Below are 22,178 nucleotides of genomic sequence, written 5' to 3' on the forward strand. Positions count from 1 at the left end.
CGGAGATCCAAGTGTAAACCCTGAAATCTCAAAAAATTTTCCTCTTGACCGTTTTGTAGATATAAATAAGGAAGTAGCTTTTTTTGTAATGCAATGGATTGACGCGACCTTGACTTACTTCCGGTTAGCAACGACCGCCGCCATGTTAGCGCGGTGTTAACAACTCCTTAGCAACGATTGCAACGCCATTTCTTTATGTGATCGTGTTGGTAATAATTGTTGTTGTGCAACCTGCCCAAATGTCGTTCAATTACCTGGAAAATGTTATTAACGATGCTAAACATCGTTGAGGTGAAAATTGATGCGATTGGGCTAGAAATGTCTCCTTATAAACATCCATTGTATGTCAGCATTGATAATCCCAGGTTTATGGCCTCGCATTAAGTCTGGTGTTGGATTAACGGTTAAGATCTTAGGGTCTTCAGTTTGAACCTCGGTCGTGCCGTTAAATAACACCAGGTGAGTTGACTCAGCCTGTCATCCTTTCGAGGTGGGCAGAATGAGTACCAACTTACTGGATACAGGTGGCGCTGTCAACATAAAGTAAACAAGCATTCTGAGTATTGCGCTGCAATACATGTCCCCTACCGGCAGTCTGTCGTCCGGAAAACTGTTGGGGAAATTACCAAGGTTCAAAGTGCCATAACTTTGTCAAAAATGATCAAAACGTCGTGAAGTTCGAACTTGATCTGTAACGTATCATGAGGAAACCATGTACCAAGTTTGAAATCATTAGCATTAAGAGTTTAGAAAAAAAGTCCGGAAAACTGTACTTTGCGTGACGGACTGACAGACTGACAGACTGACAGACGGAGGGACGGAGTGCAAACCTGTAGTCCCCTCCGGTGTACACCGGTAGGGGACTAATAAACGAACTACTAACTTATAATCTGGTGTGTGGGTGTATCTACGCATAAGGAAGAACGCTATTGAAAATTGGGTCGCCACATCAAAATCCAAGATGGCCGCCGCCATGTATGTCTGAACCTTGTGAGTGGAATATCTTGAAAAACAAGCATTCTGAGTATTGCGCTGCAATACATGTCCCCTACCAAAGTTCAAAGTGCCACAACTTTGTCAAAAATGATCGAATATGCAAATTTATGCACGGTTGATGCTGGTTTTCAAACTTGATCTGAGGTGTGCTGAGACACATGTGTGTCATGCCTCGCCTCGTTGATAAGCCCGCAAGGTCGCTCCGTGGAGCGGCCTGCACGTATTGCACTGTGTGAATTATATAATTACCAACTCATGGTCTGAGGTACAAGCGATTCAAGAGATATCCATTTTTTTTTCGTTTAATTAATGATATCCGCGTGCCCTATCGCAAATTCCAAAAGGACATTTTAGTAGACTGACATGCTGAACAGATCTGTGAAGTTTCCCCTCGAATGGATCAAAAATGAGGGAGGAGCTCGGTTTTAAAGGTTCATGCTTAAAACCGTCATAACTCTGAAAACATGTGATGCATGACGTCATGCTTGCTGACTTTTTTGTTCGTCATGGGGGTGCGATTCTGCCTGCAAAGTTTGGCCTCGATCTGTTCAGCCATTGCAGAGAAAAAGGGGTTTTCGTGTTTTCACGAAAAACAATATGGCGGCCGAACCACGTGACCTGTGACGTCATAATTACCATTAAAATATTCTACAGACCGAGTCCCCCCTACGGTGAAAATTTGATCTCAATCGGTCCAATTATTGCAGAGAAAATCTTTTTTAAAGGAAATTAAAACTTAAAATGGCACTGAGTTATGGGTCATCAGAATTATCAGAATTACCAAAGTTCAAAGTGCCATAACTTTGTCAAAAATGATCGAAATGTCGTGAAGTTCGAACTTGACCTGTAACTTATCATGAGGAAACCATGTGCCAAGTTTAAAATCATTAGCGTTAAGCGTTTCGACAAAAAGTCCGGAAAACTGTTCTTTGCGTGACGGACTGGCAGACGGACAGACTGACGGACTGACTGACGGACTGACGGAATGACAGACGGAGGGACGGCGTGCAAACCTATAGGCTATCGTCCCCTCCGGTGTACACCGGTAGGGGACTAATAATATCGCATAAAGCAATGGCGTTTAAATCGTTGCTAAGGGATTATTTTCACCGCGCTAAAATGGCTGCGGCCGTTGCTAACCGGAAGTAAGCCAAAGTTGCTTCCGCTCATAAAAATATATAATTAAATGAAAAAGATAATTCCTCATTTATAAAGCAGAAACCTTCGTACATTTTCGAACTCAACGTTTAATCATATATCTGAAGTGTTTCTTTGTTGCTTTAATCTTCGTTTTGTTGTTTGAGGGATTGTTAGAACGTTGACGCAAATCGTGCTAGCATTTCGTCATTACGTTACGCAGTTACGCAACATTTTCGCGTGACATTCATTAGCTGACGTGCTGTAAGTACCGTCCTCCTGCGTTGTATTTTTGCCATCAAACGATAAAGGTAGATGAAATATGAACAAGGGTCTCCTTGTCGTTATTCAGCAGACACGTGACTATGAATATATCGTCTTGTGTTTTTACATATTTTTTGTTGGAGTTGCGCCTTTTCCGTACAAGTGAATGTTTTCTAATAAATAACCTTGACAAAGCCAAATGTACAGTGCTGTCTACGGTTACCAAGTTTCTTGAGGAGCGCTCGCCAAATGGCTCAAGCACTCCACGCGAAACCGTTGATAAGGAACGGCCGGCTTGGCAAGCGCTAGCTAGCTGCTTGGTAACTGAACACATCCCTGGACGTAGTTGGAAAAAGTTCGATGCTCATTCTCTATTGATCAATATCAACGTACGTATTCAGCCAAACACTCTACCGGTAAAAATCAGTAGCACACTATTTTACCGGCAATACCTGTCTTGGTATTATTTTGCCGGTAAACATTCGCTTGACCTCTGTCCTCAGTTGTGGATACTATTCCATCTGTTTGGAAATCAGCCAAATTGCCGCTTTACACAAAAAATGTGTAAAAACAGATCCTTGAAACAACAGACCAATCGGCTTGCTCCCAATAATCAGCAAGGTCAAGGAATCCATCATCGCTTCCGATATGAAATCCTTCCTCTTCTCCAATTTGGATTCAGACCAGGTCAATCTACTCTGGGCATGCTGCTTCTGCTGTCTCAACAATGGATGGAGGTCCTCAACGCCAAACAGGAAATCAGAGTTGTCTACCTTGACATATCTCATGCCTTCGATACGGTCTGGTGCCCCGCTCTGCTCACCAAACTCTCCTCCTATGGTATCCATGTTAGGCACACACACATCAGGTACCCATTGTTAGGTTTGGCATACACGCTTGGCTTGTGGACTTCCTCTCCTGTCATAGTCAATGTGTGGCTGTAAATGGAATTCTCTCATCTCCCCTTCCTGTTCAGGCTGGAGTTCCCCAAGGTAGTGTTCTGGGCCCTGTGCTTTTTCTGGTCTTCATCAATGATCTCTCCGACTCTCTGGAAAATCCTCTCTATCTCTTTGCTGATGACTCCACTCTCTGCCGCTCCATATCTCAACCCTCAGATCGGCAGTCTGCAGCCTCCTCACTCTCTGCAGACCTGGACAAAAATCACAGCCTGGTCAAACAAGTGGAACATGTCTTTCAATCCTGACAAATCTCACACTCTTACTATGTCTCTCCGAAAAGACCGACTGGACAACCCTCCCATCCACTTTCTCAACAACCCTCTTGAAGAAGTTCTGTCACTCAAGTTTTTGGGTCTCACTATCTGCCATGATCTTTCCTGGGAAAACCACATTTCCAAGCTGGCCTCCAAATCGAGTCGCCGACTGGGCTTCCTCCGTCGTGCGAAGTCCTTTCTGGGCACTTTTGAGCTCCTCACCACTTACAAGGCTTTCATCCGCAGCTTGATGGAATACTGCTCTCCCCTCTGGGCTGGTGCTCCTGCCTCACACTTAGCCCCGCTTCATGCTGTAGATACCAAGGCTTTTAGAATCATTGGTATTTGATCGGTAAAATCATATCTTAGGAGATATGCTTTAGGTAAAAGCAAAGGACCCTATGAGTGTAAGAGCACTGATAAACCAAAAAAACAACCTTTCTTGGCCAGGGAAGAACAAAGCAATATTACCGTGCACGCTCACGAACAAGTTACTTTGATTCTGTTTTGGAACTCACATCGGAGTGCTTGGTTCAGGTCGCTCCCAAGTCCCTGATTATTATTTGCGTAAAGTGCATTCAATACTAGAAGGGATCTTAAGCCACGGTTGGACTTAGTCCGTCCATCCGTGCGTCTGCAACCATATCCGAGATGTATGTCCCAATTTTGTTTATACTTGGCAAAAAGACAATACATGATGGTATACATAGGCACATCATATTATTTTGCGATGCGATCAAAGATGGCCGACTGGTGGCCATTTTAGTTGTAAAAAAATCCCGATGATGGTGAACACGTTCTCAACCATTTCTCAGACATGCATTTACCGATCTTGTTCAAACTTGGCACACAGAAAAGGAATGATCGGTTACATAAGTACATCATTTATTTTCGACATCAGATCCAAGATGCCGGCGGCCATTTTGTTAATTAAACGTGTCCCCAACCATTTATTGACCTGCGCAGACCGATTTTGTTCAAATTTGGCACAAAGACGATACATGAGAGTATACATATGCAGAAGATTTTGTTTTGCAATCCGACTAAAGATGGCCGATTGACGGCATTCAACTGCGTACAGCAAAATTACTAAAAACCACGGGGGAGATGACATTTTGTGTCTTTCTCTTCCTGTTTCTGATGGAAGAAAACTTCAACCACAATACATTGTCAATCCAGGGACAGAACTCCACAGGGCATTATCATGGACCACCACTCACTCAGGGTGGTGTGCAATGTTCATATTGATTGTTCCAGGTTCACGTTTAGGCTCGTTCGCACCACATCTTCAAAGCCACTTGGGATTGGGGCCACAGTGACCGTGAAAATGCATTTGGCGCTCACACTTGAGTGTACCAGACCGACAATAAATAACATACATCACACGGATTTGTTGCGTGTAACATCACGTACTATTTTAGCTGGTGGTGTACAGATCGTCCAATCATGCCAAAGCCAACAGCTGTACTTGCCATGGTTTGCCAGGAACTGGGATGACCTATTTCCTTGCGCAGATTCGGGAATGTCTGCGATCGTTTTTTCTCCTTCTCTGAAATCGAGTAGCGTGATGACGTCACCACGATGTGGCGCGGCTCAGATTGACGCGGCTCGATTCGGCTGCGTTGGCCCTGGTATTCCTGCAGGTGACTCTCGCCACACAACTTTGGTTGTGAACGCAATGTCACTCGGCGCTGCCCCTCTCCCAAATGACCCGTAAATGAGCCGATGGTGCAAGACCTGGACAGCACCGATTCTGCCTCGATGGCTTCACCAGCAGAACAAAATGTCCTATCGGGTATTATACGACTTCGAGATCTGGTTATTCTTTTTAGAAGACCTCTCTCACAATTGTGTTCGCTGTACTTTGTATTATCAGCAAAAAGGTCCACTCATTGGGCGTTTTGTACATTGCTGTAACCTTGTACACATGGAAATAGAAACATGTAATAATAATAATAATAATAATATATAGCGCTTTTCAGGAAGCCCAAAGACGCTTTGACAGAGTGCAAAACATAAAAACAATTGCAAAAAACAACAATCAATAGGGAAATATTCAAAGCACAAAGGAAGGAGAAGGAGAAGAGATAGTCAGGGGTTAAATGCTGTGGGTTAAATGTTGAATGCAGTGTTGAACAGGTGGGTCTTGAGTGATGTTTTGAATGTGGTGAGTGAGGAGGAGTCTCTGATGGTGTGAGGTAGTGAGTTCCAGAGGGTGGGAGCAGCGATGGAGAAGGCCCTGTCCCCCCAGGATCTGAATTTGTTCCGGATGGGGGGGGCGGGGGGGGGTCAGGAGGTTGGTAACAGCAGAGCGGAGGTTGCGGGTGGGAGTGTGTCTGGAGAGGAGGTCAGCCAGGTAGGATGGGGCCAGGTTATGGAGGGCTTTGTAGGTCAAGAGGAGGATTTTGTACTGGATTCTCTGGGGGATGGGGAGCCAGTGAAGCTTGTAAAGGACGGGGGTGATGTGGTCACGGGTCCGGGAATGGGTGAGTAGACGGGCAGCGGAGTTCTGAATGTATTGGAGTTTATTGGTGATTGTTGAGGGTGAACCATAAAGGAGGCTATTGCAGTAGTCAATGTAACAAGTGATCCAAATTCTTCTTCAGTAGGAAACATGTGATCACTTGTCACTGCACATGTGTGTAACTAGATTTCCTTAAATGCTATGATCGTAAAACCGGAATCTGATGCTGTGTTTGCGACCTTTACAGACAGCCTTCCAGATGTGGCCCTTGTTGATCTCTGTTATTCATCTGGCTGTTGTCTCTGCACAATTTTCTGGCACGGTTCTGGAACCGGATCAGCCAACGAAGTGAGTTCGCACTGTTTTGATTGAAGCGCACTGGTAAAAGGCCCATGGCTGTTTTTGTCCCCCGTCGCACCGCGGAGCGAAAGGGGGACTATGGTTTTCCCCTCCGTCCGTGTGTCCGTCCGTCCGTGCGTGCGTACATGCGTAAGCGAAGGATCGCATTCGAATTTGGTGTGAGGGTGCAACCCACCTCAAAATCCAAGATGGCCGCCGCCATGTATGTCTGATGTCATGTATGTCTGAAACTTGTGAGCGGAATATCTTGAAAAATAAACGAACTACTAACTTCTAATCTGGTGTGTGGGTGTATCTCGGCATAAGGAAGAACGCTATTGAAAATTGGGTCGCCACGTCAAAATCCAAGATGGCCGCCTCCATGTATGTCTGAACCTTGTGAGCGAAATATCATATCATAGCATGTTTTCTTCGTCTTCCACTTTGTCAACTCACATTACTTCCCCGACGGGGGACCGAGGCGTAACGCTTGTTTTTCCAGCAATTGCTGCCTGTTTAGGTTCCTCCTCTTCTCCATGTTGGACTTCTTGGTTATCTGAATTTTCTGTTGTATTATTGTGTCAAAGCTATTGATGCTGCTAATCATGGAGCCTTTAACATTGTGTCATGCTATTTCAATTGTCCACTTGGTACAGCAGAGGAAGTATTGCAATTGTTTTTCTAATGAGTAGGAGCTTGCAGGATGTCCGAAAGGTATGCGCACTCATCTTTGAGCCATATAGTCCGAGTTTGAATCTCGACACAGCTCTAAAACCGTCGCCCTAGTGTTTCACGTGTGTGCCATCCATTGAAGGGCGTTAAGCTGGAGGACCGTCTGCCAACACTGGTCGTTGGTGGACGTGAAAGATAGCCTAGTCTTTCATGAAGACGATGCGAGTTAGCACCAGCACCTTGAACAAATTCCTGCCACCTTCAATCGAACGTCAGGTTTGGCCAGCCAGTTTGTGAAAGTCTAGGGCCAAAGAGGTTCTCCAGCTTACCTCACAATACAACAGGCATTTTAAGGCCATTTTCCCTGCGAGAGCGGGGGTTAGCCTTGTGGGCCCCATGACAATCTTCTCCATTTTACCCCATTTTCTGCATCTCCTTGTTAACCCCCTTGCCCGCATTTCTTCTTCCACCATCTTTAGCCAAGTCTTTGTCGGTCTTCCCCGTCCTCTACTTCCTTCTACATTCATTTCCATCACTCTTCTCAACCAGTCACTTTCATCCTTCCTCAACACATGACCAAACCATCTCAACCTGTTTCTCTTCACAGCATCAATCACAGGCTCTATTCCCATCATCTTTTGCAATTCATCATTTGTCTTCCTCTCTCTCAACGATACTCCGCACATCCACCAAACCATTCGCATTTCCACCCTTTCCAGCCTTCGTTGCTGCTCTACGTTCATTACCCATGTCTCGCTCCCATAAATCATAACACTTCTCACACATGCAGCACACACCTTTCCCTTCAGCTTCAATGACACTCCCCTCCTCGTCAGCACGTCACTTCAATGACAATTACTCAGTAACCCTAACCACTCAGTCACTCAGTTACTTACTCAGTAATCCTAACCTCACAATAAGATGGCAAAAATTGTGGCCCGTTAGAAAAGTCATAAAGTTTGTCTGGTTTTGGTTGTTCGTGTTTTGATGTTTGAGTCGGTGCTCTGCTGGTTGCAGCCCACCCCCTGGTTGGAAGGAAGCTGGTGTTCCTGACCCTCTTGCAGAACTACATCTAACATTTGCTTTGACTCAGCATGACCCTGACGGCCTCGAGACCCTGCTTGAGCATGTTTCTGCACCGACGTCCCACGGCTATGGTAGGAGGCGGGTGGGGAGAGGTCTTCAAGGGTAAATGACAGGGTGGATTTTTTCTTGGTGCAGTAGTTACTGTAAATGTCAGGTAGTGGCATACAGAGGTGTTTTGTGTGGTGCAGGGAATTATCTCTCTCTGGAAGATGTCTCCAAGCTTGTGCAGCCGAGATACGAGGTGGAAAAGGCCGTGCGTGGCTGGTTGAAAATGCATGGTGTGACCAACTGTGATTCGGTGGTCACCCGTGACTTCCTTGTGTGCATTGTGCCAGTGCGGTGAGTGTATCACACAACTACCAATGTCCATTAGCAATATAACGATTTTTTATCGGGGTGTGTGCTAGGGAGTTGTGATGAAACAGCAGGTCAAGGCATTTCAGGATGACCTTGAGGCAATTGCCATGTGCTCCTTAAAATAGAACCAATTATATCCTGCATTTAGTCACATGATATGGGGTCTCACTTCAAAGGAGTGGTGCCAGAGGGGTTATTATGCCCTTTATTTTTGATGGTTGGATGGATGGATGGATGGAGGAGATGGGGGTAGGGGAGGGAAGTGGAGAATGTAAAAACATTTTCCTGGTACTTACATTTGAGGCAACTTTCTTTTTTACCTGCGCCACCAAAGGTGAACGGAGGTTTTCCCTTCACACCTGTCTGTTTGTTTGTCTTTTTGTCTGCTTGAGTAGGACATCTCAAAACGTTGTGGACAGATTCAGCCGAAATGTGGACGTTGCGGACAGAAACCGATACATAACGTGATATCTCAAAAAGTTGTGGATCTATTCGGACCAAACTTGGTGGACAGGTTGGTTGTTTGACAAGGACGAAACGATATGATTTTGGTAAAGATCCGAATCTGGATCTGGGAGCGACAGTTTTTATTTAATTTTTAAAGCGGTTCTTCACCATTGAGTGATCGGGCCAAGAACATAATATAGCATGATTTTTCAAAAAGTTGTGGAAGACTAATGACAAAACTTGGTGGATGAGTTGGGTAAGTGACAAGAACAAGCAGATTCGATTTTAGTTCAGGTGCGGATCCAGTTCCGACCTATCGGTGGAAACAAAACATAAACTGTTCATCCTGGTGGACGTTTGTGCTCTACCAAGTGTCATTCTCGTTTATCGCGACATCATAAACTAACTGTTGCAATCATGCCGAGTGTTTCCTACAATCTTTTTCTTTACCTATCCGCAGATAATATATATATCTCCTTTCTTACCTTCTCTTTTACCAGACTGTTTAACCCCCGAACCAATCATCCCACACTATCCCTGAGATTGAGCATGTTTGTTTGCTTGTGCGATTTACAGCAGCGCTATAGTAAACACGTACTCCAAGTGTTGCTTTCTCTTCCTCCCACCCGTAAGGATGGCCTCTTTGATTAGTGATTAGCTTAAAGCGCGGTGTTACGCGCGCTGCTTGTAAGCAAGGAGGAAGCGGACAACGCGGTAATTTGTAAGAGTCTTTATTCAAGAGCTCACTGTAACACTGAGCTGCTCAGGGCTGCGCGCCCCGTGTATATCGTGAGGCCACGCCTCTCTCCCGGGCGTGGCCCACCCCCACTTGGTGTGCGGGGTGATGTCACCACGTCAGTGCTTTCGTGTCCGCCACACGCGCCCCCCCAGAATCCCCGCGCACCTGAAGGGTCAGTTTGCGGGGCAAACGGATGACCCGGCCGAAGCGCCCCCTGGCGACTGGCGGCGTCTGGGATGCAGGGATGCCATCTGGGATGCCTCCGGCTGCCCCTGGGATGGGTGCAGGACCGGGGGGCGGCGTGGCGGCGGGGCTGGGCGGTGCCGGGGTCCGCCCGCAGGGGGGCGGCCCCGACGCGGGGGTCGGGCCACTGGCGGTGGATGGTCCACGTCGAGGTGGGCCGGCTTGAGGCGGTCCACAGAAACGCGGTCGGGGGTACCGCCGATGTCCAGGGTGAGGTGCTTCACCCCGGTCTCCAGCACGCGGAAAGGCCCGTCGTACGGGGGCCGCAGTGGTGTCCGGTGGGCATCGTGGCGGACGAAGACGTACTCCGCCGTGCGAAGCTCCGGGGCGACGTGCGTCGGTGGGTGCCCGTGGCGTGCCGTTGGCACCAGGGCGAACCTCTGGGCGGTCTCCTGCAGAGCGGAGCGCTGCTGTGCCACGGACCATGGTGCCGTGGAGTCGAGGAGGAACTCGCCCGGCACCCGCAGCGGTTGCCCGAAGACCAACTCCGCCGCGGATGCGCGCAGGTCCTCCTTGGGCGCCGTCCGGGGGCCCAGCAGGACCCAGGGGAGCCTGTCGACCCAGCCGCCGTCGCGGAGGGTGGCCCGGAGCGCGGCCTTCAATGAGCGGTGAAATCGCTCACACAGGCCGTTAGCCTGGGGGTGGTAGGCCGTGGTTCGGAGCTTTAGTGCTCTGCTCATGGGTGAACATACTCTCATTGCACCAAAGAGCTCCCGAATATGCTCCGCGAGCAGAGTTACCCGGCGTTGCCCGGAAAATAAAGTCAGTAACACAATTTGGTTTTGATATTCTGTTTATTATACCCTTCTGTTAAGTAACACAACATTCTTTCAGCCCTTCATGATAAACTACATTTTGTGTTCTTCCGCAAGGTGCATAGACAATTTATAGTCAGAGGAAGCCACGCCCCTTGGGCACACCTTGCTGCCACGCCCCTAGTCTAAATCTGATGCGCCCATGTTTTTTCTCGTGAAAAGTTACCCCCATGTACCCCCTCTTACCTCTCCAAGTCGCTTCCTTAGGCTGTCCATGAGGCACAACCGAACAAACAGACGTTCACAAATAGGGATAAAAAAATTAACAAAATTAAAAATCAAAAACTAATTAAAACAAAGTAAAAATTAACAAATTAAGGGATTAAAAATTCTCAAAGTTCTTTTGAATTGCTTTCCTTTATTTTCCCATTTGTTCGAAAATGAGCTGAAAACATTTAAATCTTTGCAACCCTTCAGTATTTGTTTACACGCTTAGACATAGATCCTGTACTTTCCTGCATTAGGCTGGCAGAGAAACTGCTGCCAGGTGCACGCTTCCGGAGGTTTGAAAAGGATGACCGGTTTACCATCCGATCTATTTCGCCATACGCTGTGCCAATTGACATCGCCCGACATCTCGACTTTGGTGAGCTGACTGCTGAATAATTGTTATCGTTGTGCATGCACTGTCACGAGCCTTCGCTCAATGATAATGTGTAAAAGCTTTGTTGTTCCCATCACAGGTAAACTTCATCATCATCATCATCATCACAGGTAAAGGTAAACCTCATCATAGGTGATGCTTGTCATTCAATAACACTCCGATTATAGGCAACATGTTTCTGCTGCTGGAGCCTTACGATAGTGATGTGAAAGTGGTAGAGAATAAAGGTACGTGTTATCATCGGCGCCCTGGGTTACTGTGATTTGCATTTTCAACTATGTGTTACCATACCGGTATATTGTGTTATTCAAACTTGTTTTTGGTTACATTATGGCACTTGTTAACTAGCAGGTGATAAAAATACCTATTTTTTGCAAACTACGCCAGCCATGCTCAAATGTGTCGCAGAAAGGTGACATCATATACCCGACCTGCATGCGTAATAACACACGGCAACAGGTAAGATGGCAGACGACGATGAAGTGGTAAAAAAATAATTTGAGGAAAAAGCTGATGTGTGGAGTCGTTTTGGGTTAAAGAAGCGCAAGTGTGACATCATTGAAGAGAACATTGCAGTTAGTCACCTTTGGAATACAACAACAACAACAACAACAGGCATTTTAAGGCCATTTTCCCAGCTGTAGTGGGGTTAGCCTTGCGGTCCCCATGACAATCTTCTTCATTTTGCCCTATTTTCTGCATCTCTCCTTGTTAACCCCCTTGCCCGCATTTCTTCTTCCACCATCTTTAGCCAAGTCTTTCTTGGTCTTCCCGGTCCTCTACTTCCTTCTACATTCATTTCCATCATTCTTCTCAACCAGTCACTTTCATCCTTCCTCAACACATGACCAAACCATCTCAACCTGTTTCTCTTCACAGCATCAATCACAGGCAATATTCCCATCATCCTTCGCAATTCATCATTTGTCTTCCTCTCTCTCAACGATACTCCGCACATCCACCGAACCATTCGCATTTCCACCCTTTCCAACCTTCGTTGCCGCTCTACGTTCATTACCCATGTCTCGCTCCCATATATCATAACACTTCTCACACATGCAGCACACACCTTTCCCTTCAGCTTCAACGACACTCCCCTCCTTGTCAGCATGCCACTCAGTTCCCGAAACTTCTTCCATGCACATCTCACTCGAACAACCGTTGCCGAGTCTGATCCACGTTCTCCATTCAGCATGTCTCCTCGGTAGCAAAATGTTTTCACACCTTCCAGCTTCACGCCGTCTCCAAGATCCAACTCAACATTTCCTCCATCTGCAGCTCCCTCTGTGCACACCTTACACTTGAATGTAGCTGCCACACTGGTTAATGACCCTTTCAGACCACTACATTTTTGATGAACCTACTCAGCGCACATTGTACATTGAATGGAGTTCACCCCGACACCCTTCCTGCACACATCCTACACGGCCACTTCCCAGTTGTTTCCACCTCACCACATCCTTTACCACTTGCCTTCGTCTTTCCGATATTCACCTTCAGACCTTTTGTCTCCATACATTCCTTCCACTTGTTCATCTTCTCCTCCAGTCCATCCATACTCTCTGCAATCAACACCAGATCATCTGCATACAACAACTCCCACGGTAAACCCTCCTTTACATTCCGAGCCAGCACCTCCATCACAGCTACAAATAGTAGTGGACTTAGTACCGACCCCTGATGCACTCCCACCTTCACATCAAACTCACCACTGTTCCCGTCCTTCGTCCTTACAGCTGTGCGCGCTCTCTCGTACATTGCCATCATTACTCTGATCAACCATTCCTCCACTCCTAACTTCCTCATTGCCCATGTCACTACTTCGCGTGGAACCCTATCGAATGCTTTCTCCAGATCAACAAACCCAAGAAACAACTTCTTCCTCTTCTCCATGTACTTCTCTTGCAACTGCCTTACAATAAAAAGCGTGTCTGTCGTTCCTCTTCCTGGCATAAATCCAAACTGCATTTCGTCGATCTTCACTTTCTTCCTTATCCTCCTCTCCAACACCCTTTCCCAATACCTTTATTCCATGATGCTCCAATAACTTTATCGCTCGGTACGAGCCACACTCCAGAGGGTCACCTTTCCCCTTGTATCGAGGGGTGAGGGTACTCAGTTCCCAATTCACTGGAATGCAGCCTTCTTTCACCACCAGATTACAGATCTCTGTCATTCTCTTCATACCCCAACTTCCTGCTGCCTTCAACATATCTCCCACAACTCCCGTCGGCCCTCCCGCTTTTCTACTCTTCATTGCTTTTATCGCTTCCTCAACTTCCTTCTCAGTTATCTTGTCTGCCGGTCCTAAAACTGGGTTAATCTCTATGTTGCCGTCCCATTCATTCTCTGCATTCAACAGCATTTCCATATATCTCTTCCATCTTCCTTTATTTACTCCCGCCAGGGACTAATGCATTAGATCGTGTGTGTGTGTGTGTGTGTGTGTGTGTGTGTGTGTGTGTGTGTGTGTGTGTGTGTGTGTGTGTGTTCGTATGTTCGTGAACAAGATATCTGGAAAAGTTCTGAACGGATTTGGATGAAAGTTGGTGGGATGATTGCTCTTGGGATAAGGAAGAATTGATTAGTTTTTGGTGAAGCTCAGGATATTATTCCGGATCCAGGAAGTTTTTGAAGGATTTTTTTACCATTGGAAGATCGGGCTCCAACTTGACCCGTGGCGGGAGTATGCACTCTACTGAGTGGCGTTCTAGTTCCATCTGGGTCCACAATGATTTGTCCCACTTCATCCTTCGAGCAATTCACCCCCATCACATCACACCTCTCTTTCGCTATCTGCTTTGCAATCCTGAATACTGCTCTCTGACCCTCTTCCGAATCCAAGCGTTCTCCAAACATTTTCCTACATGCCTCCTGCGCCTTTGCTACCTCTTTCTTTGCAGCCTTCTTGGCTGCCTTATAACTTTCAAGCTCTGCTTTTTATGCTCCCGTACCCTTCACCTTGCCACTCCTTGAACTTCTTCCTCTTCTCGTCAATCCTCTTTCCAACTTCATCATCCCACCACCATGTTTCCGAGTGCCTCGGTGGTCCTTTTGTCCATCCACATACCTCACCAATGGCTCCCAACAGACTATCTTTCATTGACATCCAACCACTTTCAAGCTCAACCACATCATCCTCCACCCTACTCAGCCTCTCTTTTAATGCCTCCCTCACTGTCACCTCTTTCAACCTCCACACCTTCATTCTCGGTTGGTACTTCACCCGCCGAGCTCTCCTCGCACCTTTCACCCTTATGTCGCAGACAACCAAGTGGTGCTGTGAAACAGTCTCCTCCCCCGGGATCACCTTTGTGTCCCGGAGGTGCCCCCTATCTCGCCTACGCACCATCAGGTAATCAACGGTTGCCGTCGACCCACCTGACGTGTATGTAACAAGCTTATTATCCTCTTTCTGGAACTGAGTATTACAAATCAGCTCCATCAGCAAACTCCAAAATCCTTTCACCTTCTCCATTTCTCACACCATATCCGTAACCCCCATGAACTCCCTCAAAACCATCCATACTCCTTCCCACATGTCCATTTAGGTCTCCTCCCACCACAACAACTTCCTCATCTTTCACGTTTTCCATCAGCTTCTCTATCGCACACCAGAACTTGTCCTTCTCTTCATCGCTCCGACCAACCTGCGGAGCATATCCCGAGATGACGTTCACCAAGAGCTTTCCAATCATCATTTTCACCATCATCAACCTTTCACTCACTCTTGTCACACTCACCACACTGTCTACAAACTCCTCAGGAAACAGGACACCAACACCATTCACGCCCTCCGGGCACCCTTGCCACACAAACTTGTATTTCTGTCCCTGCCTACCCTTCACCATTCTCACACCACTTCCCTTCCATCTCGTCTCTTGCACACAACATATGTCCACTCTTCTTCTGACCAATACTTCCACCACTTCTCCTGATCTCCCTGTCATTGTCCCTACATTCCATGTCCCAAACCTCAGAAACCGATCTCCACTTCGGGCTGTACCCTGCCCATATGTGGTTGTAATTGACATGGTTCTCTTTTTGAGGCATGTTTTTATGGCCGGATGCCCTTCCTGACGCCAACCCTTTTAGTCGCCTCTTATGACACGCAGGGATACGGTGTACCTATTCTAAACCGGGGTACACACCGGGATAAAGCTTTGGAATGTCTTGTACAAATTTGCGCCGGAGGGATGATACGTTCATTGACTCTTCCGTCCACTTTGGCTGTCACATAGTCTTTACAAAGTCGGAGAGAAACAAGGACAAATGCCGTTTAAGCATTGAATTACGCAAAGGTCAACACTTGATCAAGGGTTCCACCTCTCAATCTGTGTCATGTCCGATCTCAAAGGTTCCATGGGTGTTTCCCTTGACAAATTAATGCCAGAATCGTTCACTCATGACACTGCCATGTCTCATAAATCTTAGATGACACTGCGATTTTTGTCATCAAAGGATTAAGCAGTCAACTACAAGGAATTTGGGGATGTTGCCAATTGTCTGCACCCAAAGTGCAGACAGAGCATTGAGAAAATTGTTTTCTTCTGTGATAATCTGGATATTGTGCAATGAAGTCAAAACGGTGAATACAAGAGCTGCAGGATGCAGAACAAGTAAATAAACCTCTTGGCCTATATATATATATATATATATATATATATATATATATATATATATATATATATATATATATATATATATATATATATATATACTGTAGTTATATATATATATATATATATATATATATATATATATATTTAAACAAAAATTATTGATTGCAATGCATTGTTTGGTACTTATGGCAATGCATGCTTCTGCACTACAGTATACTCCAATACAAACTGGAGTTAATGGAGTGCCCTTCCCCACATAGTCTTGAGAAAAGGGAAATGGGAAGAGGCTTTTGAACTCTTGTTTTGCATTTCAAGCACCATCTCGATTAGCTTTGTCCGTGTACTTTGAATAGCAGTCACGATGGCAACCATGTGTAGCCGGTGGGTCTAATGAAGTAGTCCAGAGCTGAACATTCTGCCAACTCTTCTCAGAGAAACTGGTCATTTTGTAAAAAAAAAAAATCTTTATAAAAAAAGTTAAGGTTATAACTTCAAATAAAATAACTTTTACATTTACTTGGAAGTACATTGTGTGTGTGTGTGTGTGTGTGTGTGTGTGTGTGTGTGTGTGTGTGTGTGTGTGTGTGTATATTGTCATATCCTGCTTCCCTCTTGGGACTACAGTGCAGTAATTGGTCTTCATTTTGATTAGCTCTGTCATTTGCATCGCTGGGAGCTGCCATTTTGTTTGCGCTCTGTTACTCCGCCCTCGGATTGTGTGGCAACTTTAATCCGGTATTGTACTTCCAAGGTATTTTTTTGCCCAGGTATTGCTAAACTGAAGGTGTTTGGATATATCATTTTCGTGTTTTCAAGTACATCATTCATTTGAAAGAAAGTAAAAAAAAAAAAAAAAAAAGCTGTAGGAAAAAATAAAAAGGATGACATTTTCAAGCGTTTAACGTACACCCCTTTATGAATAACGTGCACCCCTTTATGAATAACGTGCACCCCTTTATGAATAACGTGCACCCCTTTATGAATAACGTGCACCCCTTTATGAATAACGTACACCCCTTTATGAATAACGTGCACCCCTTTATGAATAACGTGCACCCCTTTATGAATAACGTGCACCCCTTTATGAATAACGTGCACCCCTTTATGAATAACGTGCACCCCTTTATGAATAACGTGCACCCCTTTATGAATAACGTGCACCCCTTTATGAATAACGTGCACCCCTTTATGAATAACGTGCACCCCTTTATGAATAACGTGCACCCCTTTATGAATAACGTGCACCCCTTTATGAATAACGTGCACCCCTTTATGAATAACGTGCACCCCTTTATGAATAACGTGCACCCCTTTATGAATAACGTGCACCCCTTTATGAATAACGTGCACCCCTTTATGAAGAACGTGCACCGCTTTATGAATAACGTGCACCCCTTTATGAATAACGTGCACCCCTTTATGAATAACGTGCACCCCTTTATGAATAACGTGCACCCCTTTATGAATAACGTGCACCCCTTTATGAATAACGTGCACCCCTTTATGAATAACGTGCACCCCTTTATGAATAACGTGCACCCCTTTATGAATAACGCGCACCCCTTTAGGAATAACGCGCACCCCTTTAGGAATAACGCGCACCCCTTTATGAATAACGCGCACCCCTTTATGAAAAACGTGCACCCCTTTATGAATAACGTGCACCCCTTTATGAATAACGCGCACCCCTTTATGAATAACGCGCACCCCTTTATGAATAACGCGCACCCCTTTATGAATAACGTGCACCCCTTTATGAATAACGCGCACCCCTTTATGAATAACGCGCACCCCTTTATGAATAACGTGCACCCCTTTATGAATAACGTGCACCCCTTTATGAATAACGTGCACCCCTTTATGAATAACGTGCACCCCTTTATGAATAACGCGCACCCCTTAATGAATAACGCGCACCCCTTAATGAATAACGCGCACCCCTTTATGAATAACGCGCACCCCTTTATGAATAACGCGCACCCCTTTATGAATAACGCGCACCCCTTTATGAATAACGTGCACCCCTTTATGAATAACGTGCACCCCTTTATGAATAACATGCACCCCTTTATGAATAACGTGCACCCCTTTATGAATAACGCGCACCCCTTTATGAATAACGCGCACCCCTTTATGAATAACGCGCACCCCTTTATGAATAACGCGCACCCCTTTATGAATAACGCGCACCCCTTTATGAATAACGCGCACCCCTTTATGAATAACGCGCACCCCTTTATGAATAACGCGCACCCCTTTATGAATAACGCGCACCCCTTTATGAATAACGCACACCCCTTTATGAATAACGCGCACCCCTTTATGAATAACGTGCACCCCTTTATGAATAACGCGCACCCCTTTATGAATAACGCGCACCCCTTTATGAATAACGTGCACCCCTTTATGAATAACGTGCACCCCTTTATGAATAACGTGCACCCCTTTATGAATAACGTGCAGTCGTGCACCCCTTTATGAATAACGTGCACCCCTTTATGAATAACGTGCAGTCGTGCACCCCTTTATGAATAACGTGCACCCCTTTATGAATAACGTGCACCCCTTTATGAATAACGTACACCCCTTTATGAATAACGTACACCCCTTAATGAATAACGTACACCCCTTTATGAATAACGTGCACCGCTTTATGAATAACGTACACCCCTTTATGAATAACGTACACCCCTTTATGAATAACGCACACCCCTTTATGAATAACGCACACCCCTTTATGAATAACGTGCACCCCTTTATGAATAACGCGCACCCCTTTATGAATAACGCGCACCCCTTTATGAATAACGCACACCCCTTTATGAATAACGCACACCCCTTTATGAATAACGCACACCCCTTTATGAATAACGCGCACCCCTTTATGAATAACGCGCACCCCTTTATGAATAACGTGCACCCCTTTATGAATAACGTGCACCCCTTTATGAATAACGTGCACCCCTTTATGAATAACGTGCACCCCTTTATGAATAACGTGCAGTCATGCACCCCTTTATGAATAACGTGCACCCCTTTATGAATAACGTGCACCCCTTTATGAATAACGTGCACCCCTTTATGAATAACGTGCAGTCGTGCACCCCTTTATGAATAACGTGCACCCCTTTATGAATAACGTGCACCCCTTTATGAATAACGCGCACCCCTTTATGAATAACGCGCACCCCTTTATGAATAACGCGCACCCCTTTATGAATAACGCGCACCCCTTTATGAATAACGCGCACCCCTTTATGAATAACGCGCACCCCTTTATGAATAACGCACACCCCTTTATGAATAACGCGCACCCCTTTATGAATAACGTGCACCCCTTTATGAATAACGCGCACCCCTTTATGAATAACGCGCACCCCTTTATGAATAACGTGCACCCCTTTATGAATAACGTGCACCCCTTTATGAATAACGTGCACCCCTTTATGAATAACGTGCAGTCGTGCACCCCTTTATGAATAACGTGCACCCCTTTATGAATAACGTGCAGTCGTGCACCCCTTTATGAATAACGTGCACCCCTTTATGAATAACGTGCACCCCTTTATGAATAATGTACACCCCTTTATGAATAACGTACACCCCTTAATGAATAACGTACACCCCTTTATGAATAACGTGCACCGCTTTATGAATAACGTACACCCCTTTATGAATAACGTACACCCCTTTATGAATAACGCACACCCCTTTATGAATAACGCACACCCCTTTATGAATAACGTGCACCCCTTTATGAATAACGCGCACCCCTTTATGAATAACGCGCACCCCTTTATGAATAACGCACACCCCTTTATGAATAACGCACACCCCTTTATGAATAACGCACACCCCTTTATGAATAACGCGCACCCCTTTATGAATAACGTGCACCCCTTTATGAATAACGTGCACCCCTTTATGAATAACGTGCACCCCTTTATGAATAACGTGCACCCCTTTATGAATAACGTGCACCCCTTTATGAATAACGTGCAGTCATGCACCCCTTTATGAATAACGTGCACCCCTTTATGAATAACGTGCACCCCTTTATGAATAACGTGCACCCCTTTATGAATAACGTGCAGTCGTGCACCCCTTTATGAATAACGTGCACCCCTTTATGAATAACGTGCACCCCTTTATGAATAACGTGCACCCCTTTATGAATAACGTGCACCCCTTTATGAATAACGTGCACCCCTTTATGAATAACGTGCACCCCTTTGTGAATAACGCACATCCCTTTATGAATAACGCGCACCCCTTTATGAATAACGCGCACCCCTTTATGAATAACGCGCACCCCTTTATGAATAACGCGCACCCCTTTATGAATAACGCGCACCCCTTTGTGAATAACGCGCACCCCTTTGTGAATAACGCGCACCCCTTTGTGAATAACGCGCACCCCTTTGTGAATAACGCGCACCCCTTTATGAATAACGCGCACCCCTTTATGAATAACGTGCACCCCTTTATGAATAACGTGCACCCCTTTATGAATAACGTGCACCCCTTTATGAATAACGTGCACCCCTTTATGAATAACGTGCAGTCATGCACCCCTTTATGAATAACGTGCACCCCTTTATGAATAACGTGCACCCCTTTATGAATAACGTGCAGTCGTGCACCCCTTTATGAATAACGTGCACCCCTTTATGAATAACGTGCACCCCTTTATGAATAACGTGCACCCCTTTATGAATAACGTGCACCCCTTTATGAATAACGTGCACCCCTTTATGAATAACGTGCAGTCGTGCACCCCTTTATGAATAACGTGCACCCCTTTATGAATAACGTGCACCCCTTTATGAATAACGTGCACCCCTTTATGAATAACGTACACCCTTTTATGAATAACGTGCACCCCTTTATGAATAACGCGCACCCCTTTATGAATAACGCGCACCCCTTTATGAATAACGCGCACCCCTTTATGAATAACGCGCACCCCTTTATGAATAACGCGCACCCCTTTATGAATAACGCGCACCCCTTTATGAATAACGCGCACCCCTTTATGAATAACGCGCACCCCTTTATGAATAACGCGCACCCCTTTATGAATAACGCGTACCCCTTTATGAATAACGCGCACCCCTTTATGAATAACGCGCACCCCTTTATGAATAACGTGCACCCCTTTATGAATAACGCGCACCCCTTTATGAATAACGCGCACCCATTTATGAATAACGCGCACCCCTTTATGAATAACGCGCACCCCTTTATGAATAACGCGCACCCCTTTATGAATAACGCGCACCCCTTTATGAATAACGCGCACCCCTTTATGAATAACGCGCACCCATTTATGAATAACGCACACCCCTTTATGAATAACGCGCACCCCTTTATGAATAACGCGCACCCCTTTATGAATAACGCGCACCCCTTTATGAATAACGCACATCCCTTTATGAATAACGCGCACCCCTTTATGAATAACGCGCACCCCTTTATGAATAACGCGCACCCCTTTATGAATAACGCACACCCCTTTATGAATAACGCGCACCCCTTTGTGAATAACGCGCACCCCTTTGTGAATAACGCGCACCCCTTTGTGAATAACGCGCACCCCTTTGTGAATAACGCGCACCCCTTTATGAATAACGCGCACCCATTTATGAATAACGCACACCCCTTTATGAATAACGTGCACCCCTTTATGAATAACGTACACACCTTTAGTAATAAGAAACACCCTTCCATAGTTTACCTTTTGTGGTGGATGTCATCAGTGCCTGAAATGAAAGTTTTGGTGAACACTCAGGTGTTCCATGTATACAATGTGCTACCTGTCCTTGTCATGCTTAACGTCGTTCCACATCTCAAGCAACCCCACAGACGATCCGATACACTAGTCACGTGTGCTGTCCCCCCCCCTCCCCCCCCTCCACCCAACAGTTGGAGGGGTGCATCGGTTTCCACGGCGACGAGGACTGACTGTAGAACAGTCGTTGGTCGGCGAGGAACACGGCGGTAACGAGAACCTTGTTGGTAAAGGGGAAGGTGGCGCGAGAGAAGGTGCACATTTTCACCTGGGGGTCACTCCGGCAATCATTCGTGCTCGATACAACTTGAGCAGCAGTGACGTGGGGAGACATCCCAACAGCAGCCAGGCCGTGGCACAGGTTCCTTGAAATCGGATTGCTTCTTCTT

At 45.9% G+C, this 22,178-nt stretch overlaps 1 protein-coding gene across 2 annotated transcripts in view; it reads left to right on the top strand.

The window, feature by feature from the left end:
- The first annotated feature begins 2,345 nt into the window (after nt 1-2,345).
- TPP1 (tripeptidyl peptidase 1) overlaps nt 2,346-22,178 on the top strand; it is a 28,933-nt gene continuing 9,100 nt past the window's right edge. The window contains exons 1-6 of one of the 2 annotated variants that reach the window (XM_068115104.2): nt 2,346-2,397; nt 6,322-6,422; nt 8,103-8,242; nt 8,360-8,510; nt 11,237-11,358; nt 21,924-22,150. In XM_068115104.2, the coding sequence (XP_067971205.2) occupies nt 6,334-6,422; nt 8,103-8,242; nt 8,360-8,510; nt 11,237-11,358; nt 21,924-22,150 (729 nt within the window). In that variant the 5' untranslated portion in view covers nt 2,346-2,397; nt 6,322-6,333. The other variant, XM_068115105.2, reaches the window with a different exon arrangement.

Source organism: Myxine glutinosa, chromosome 5 (genome assembly GCF_964187855.1).
Source record: "Myxine glutinosa chromosome 5, kmMyxGlut1.1, whole genome shotgun sequence".
Taxonomy (NCBI): Eukaryota; Metazoa; Chordata; class Myxini; order Myxiniformes; family Myxinidae; genus Myxine; species Myxine glutinosa.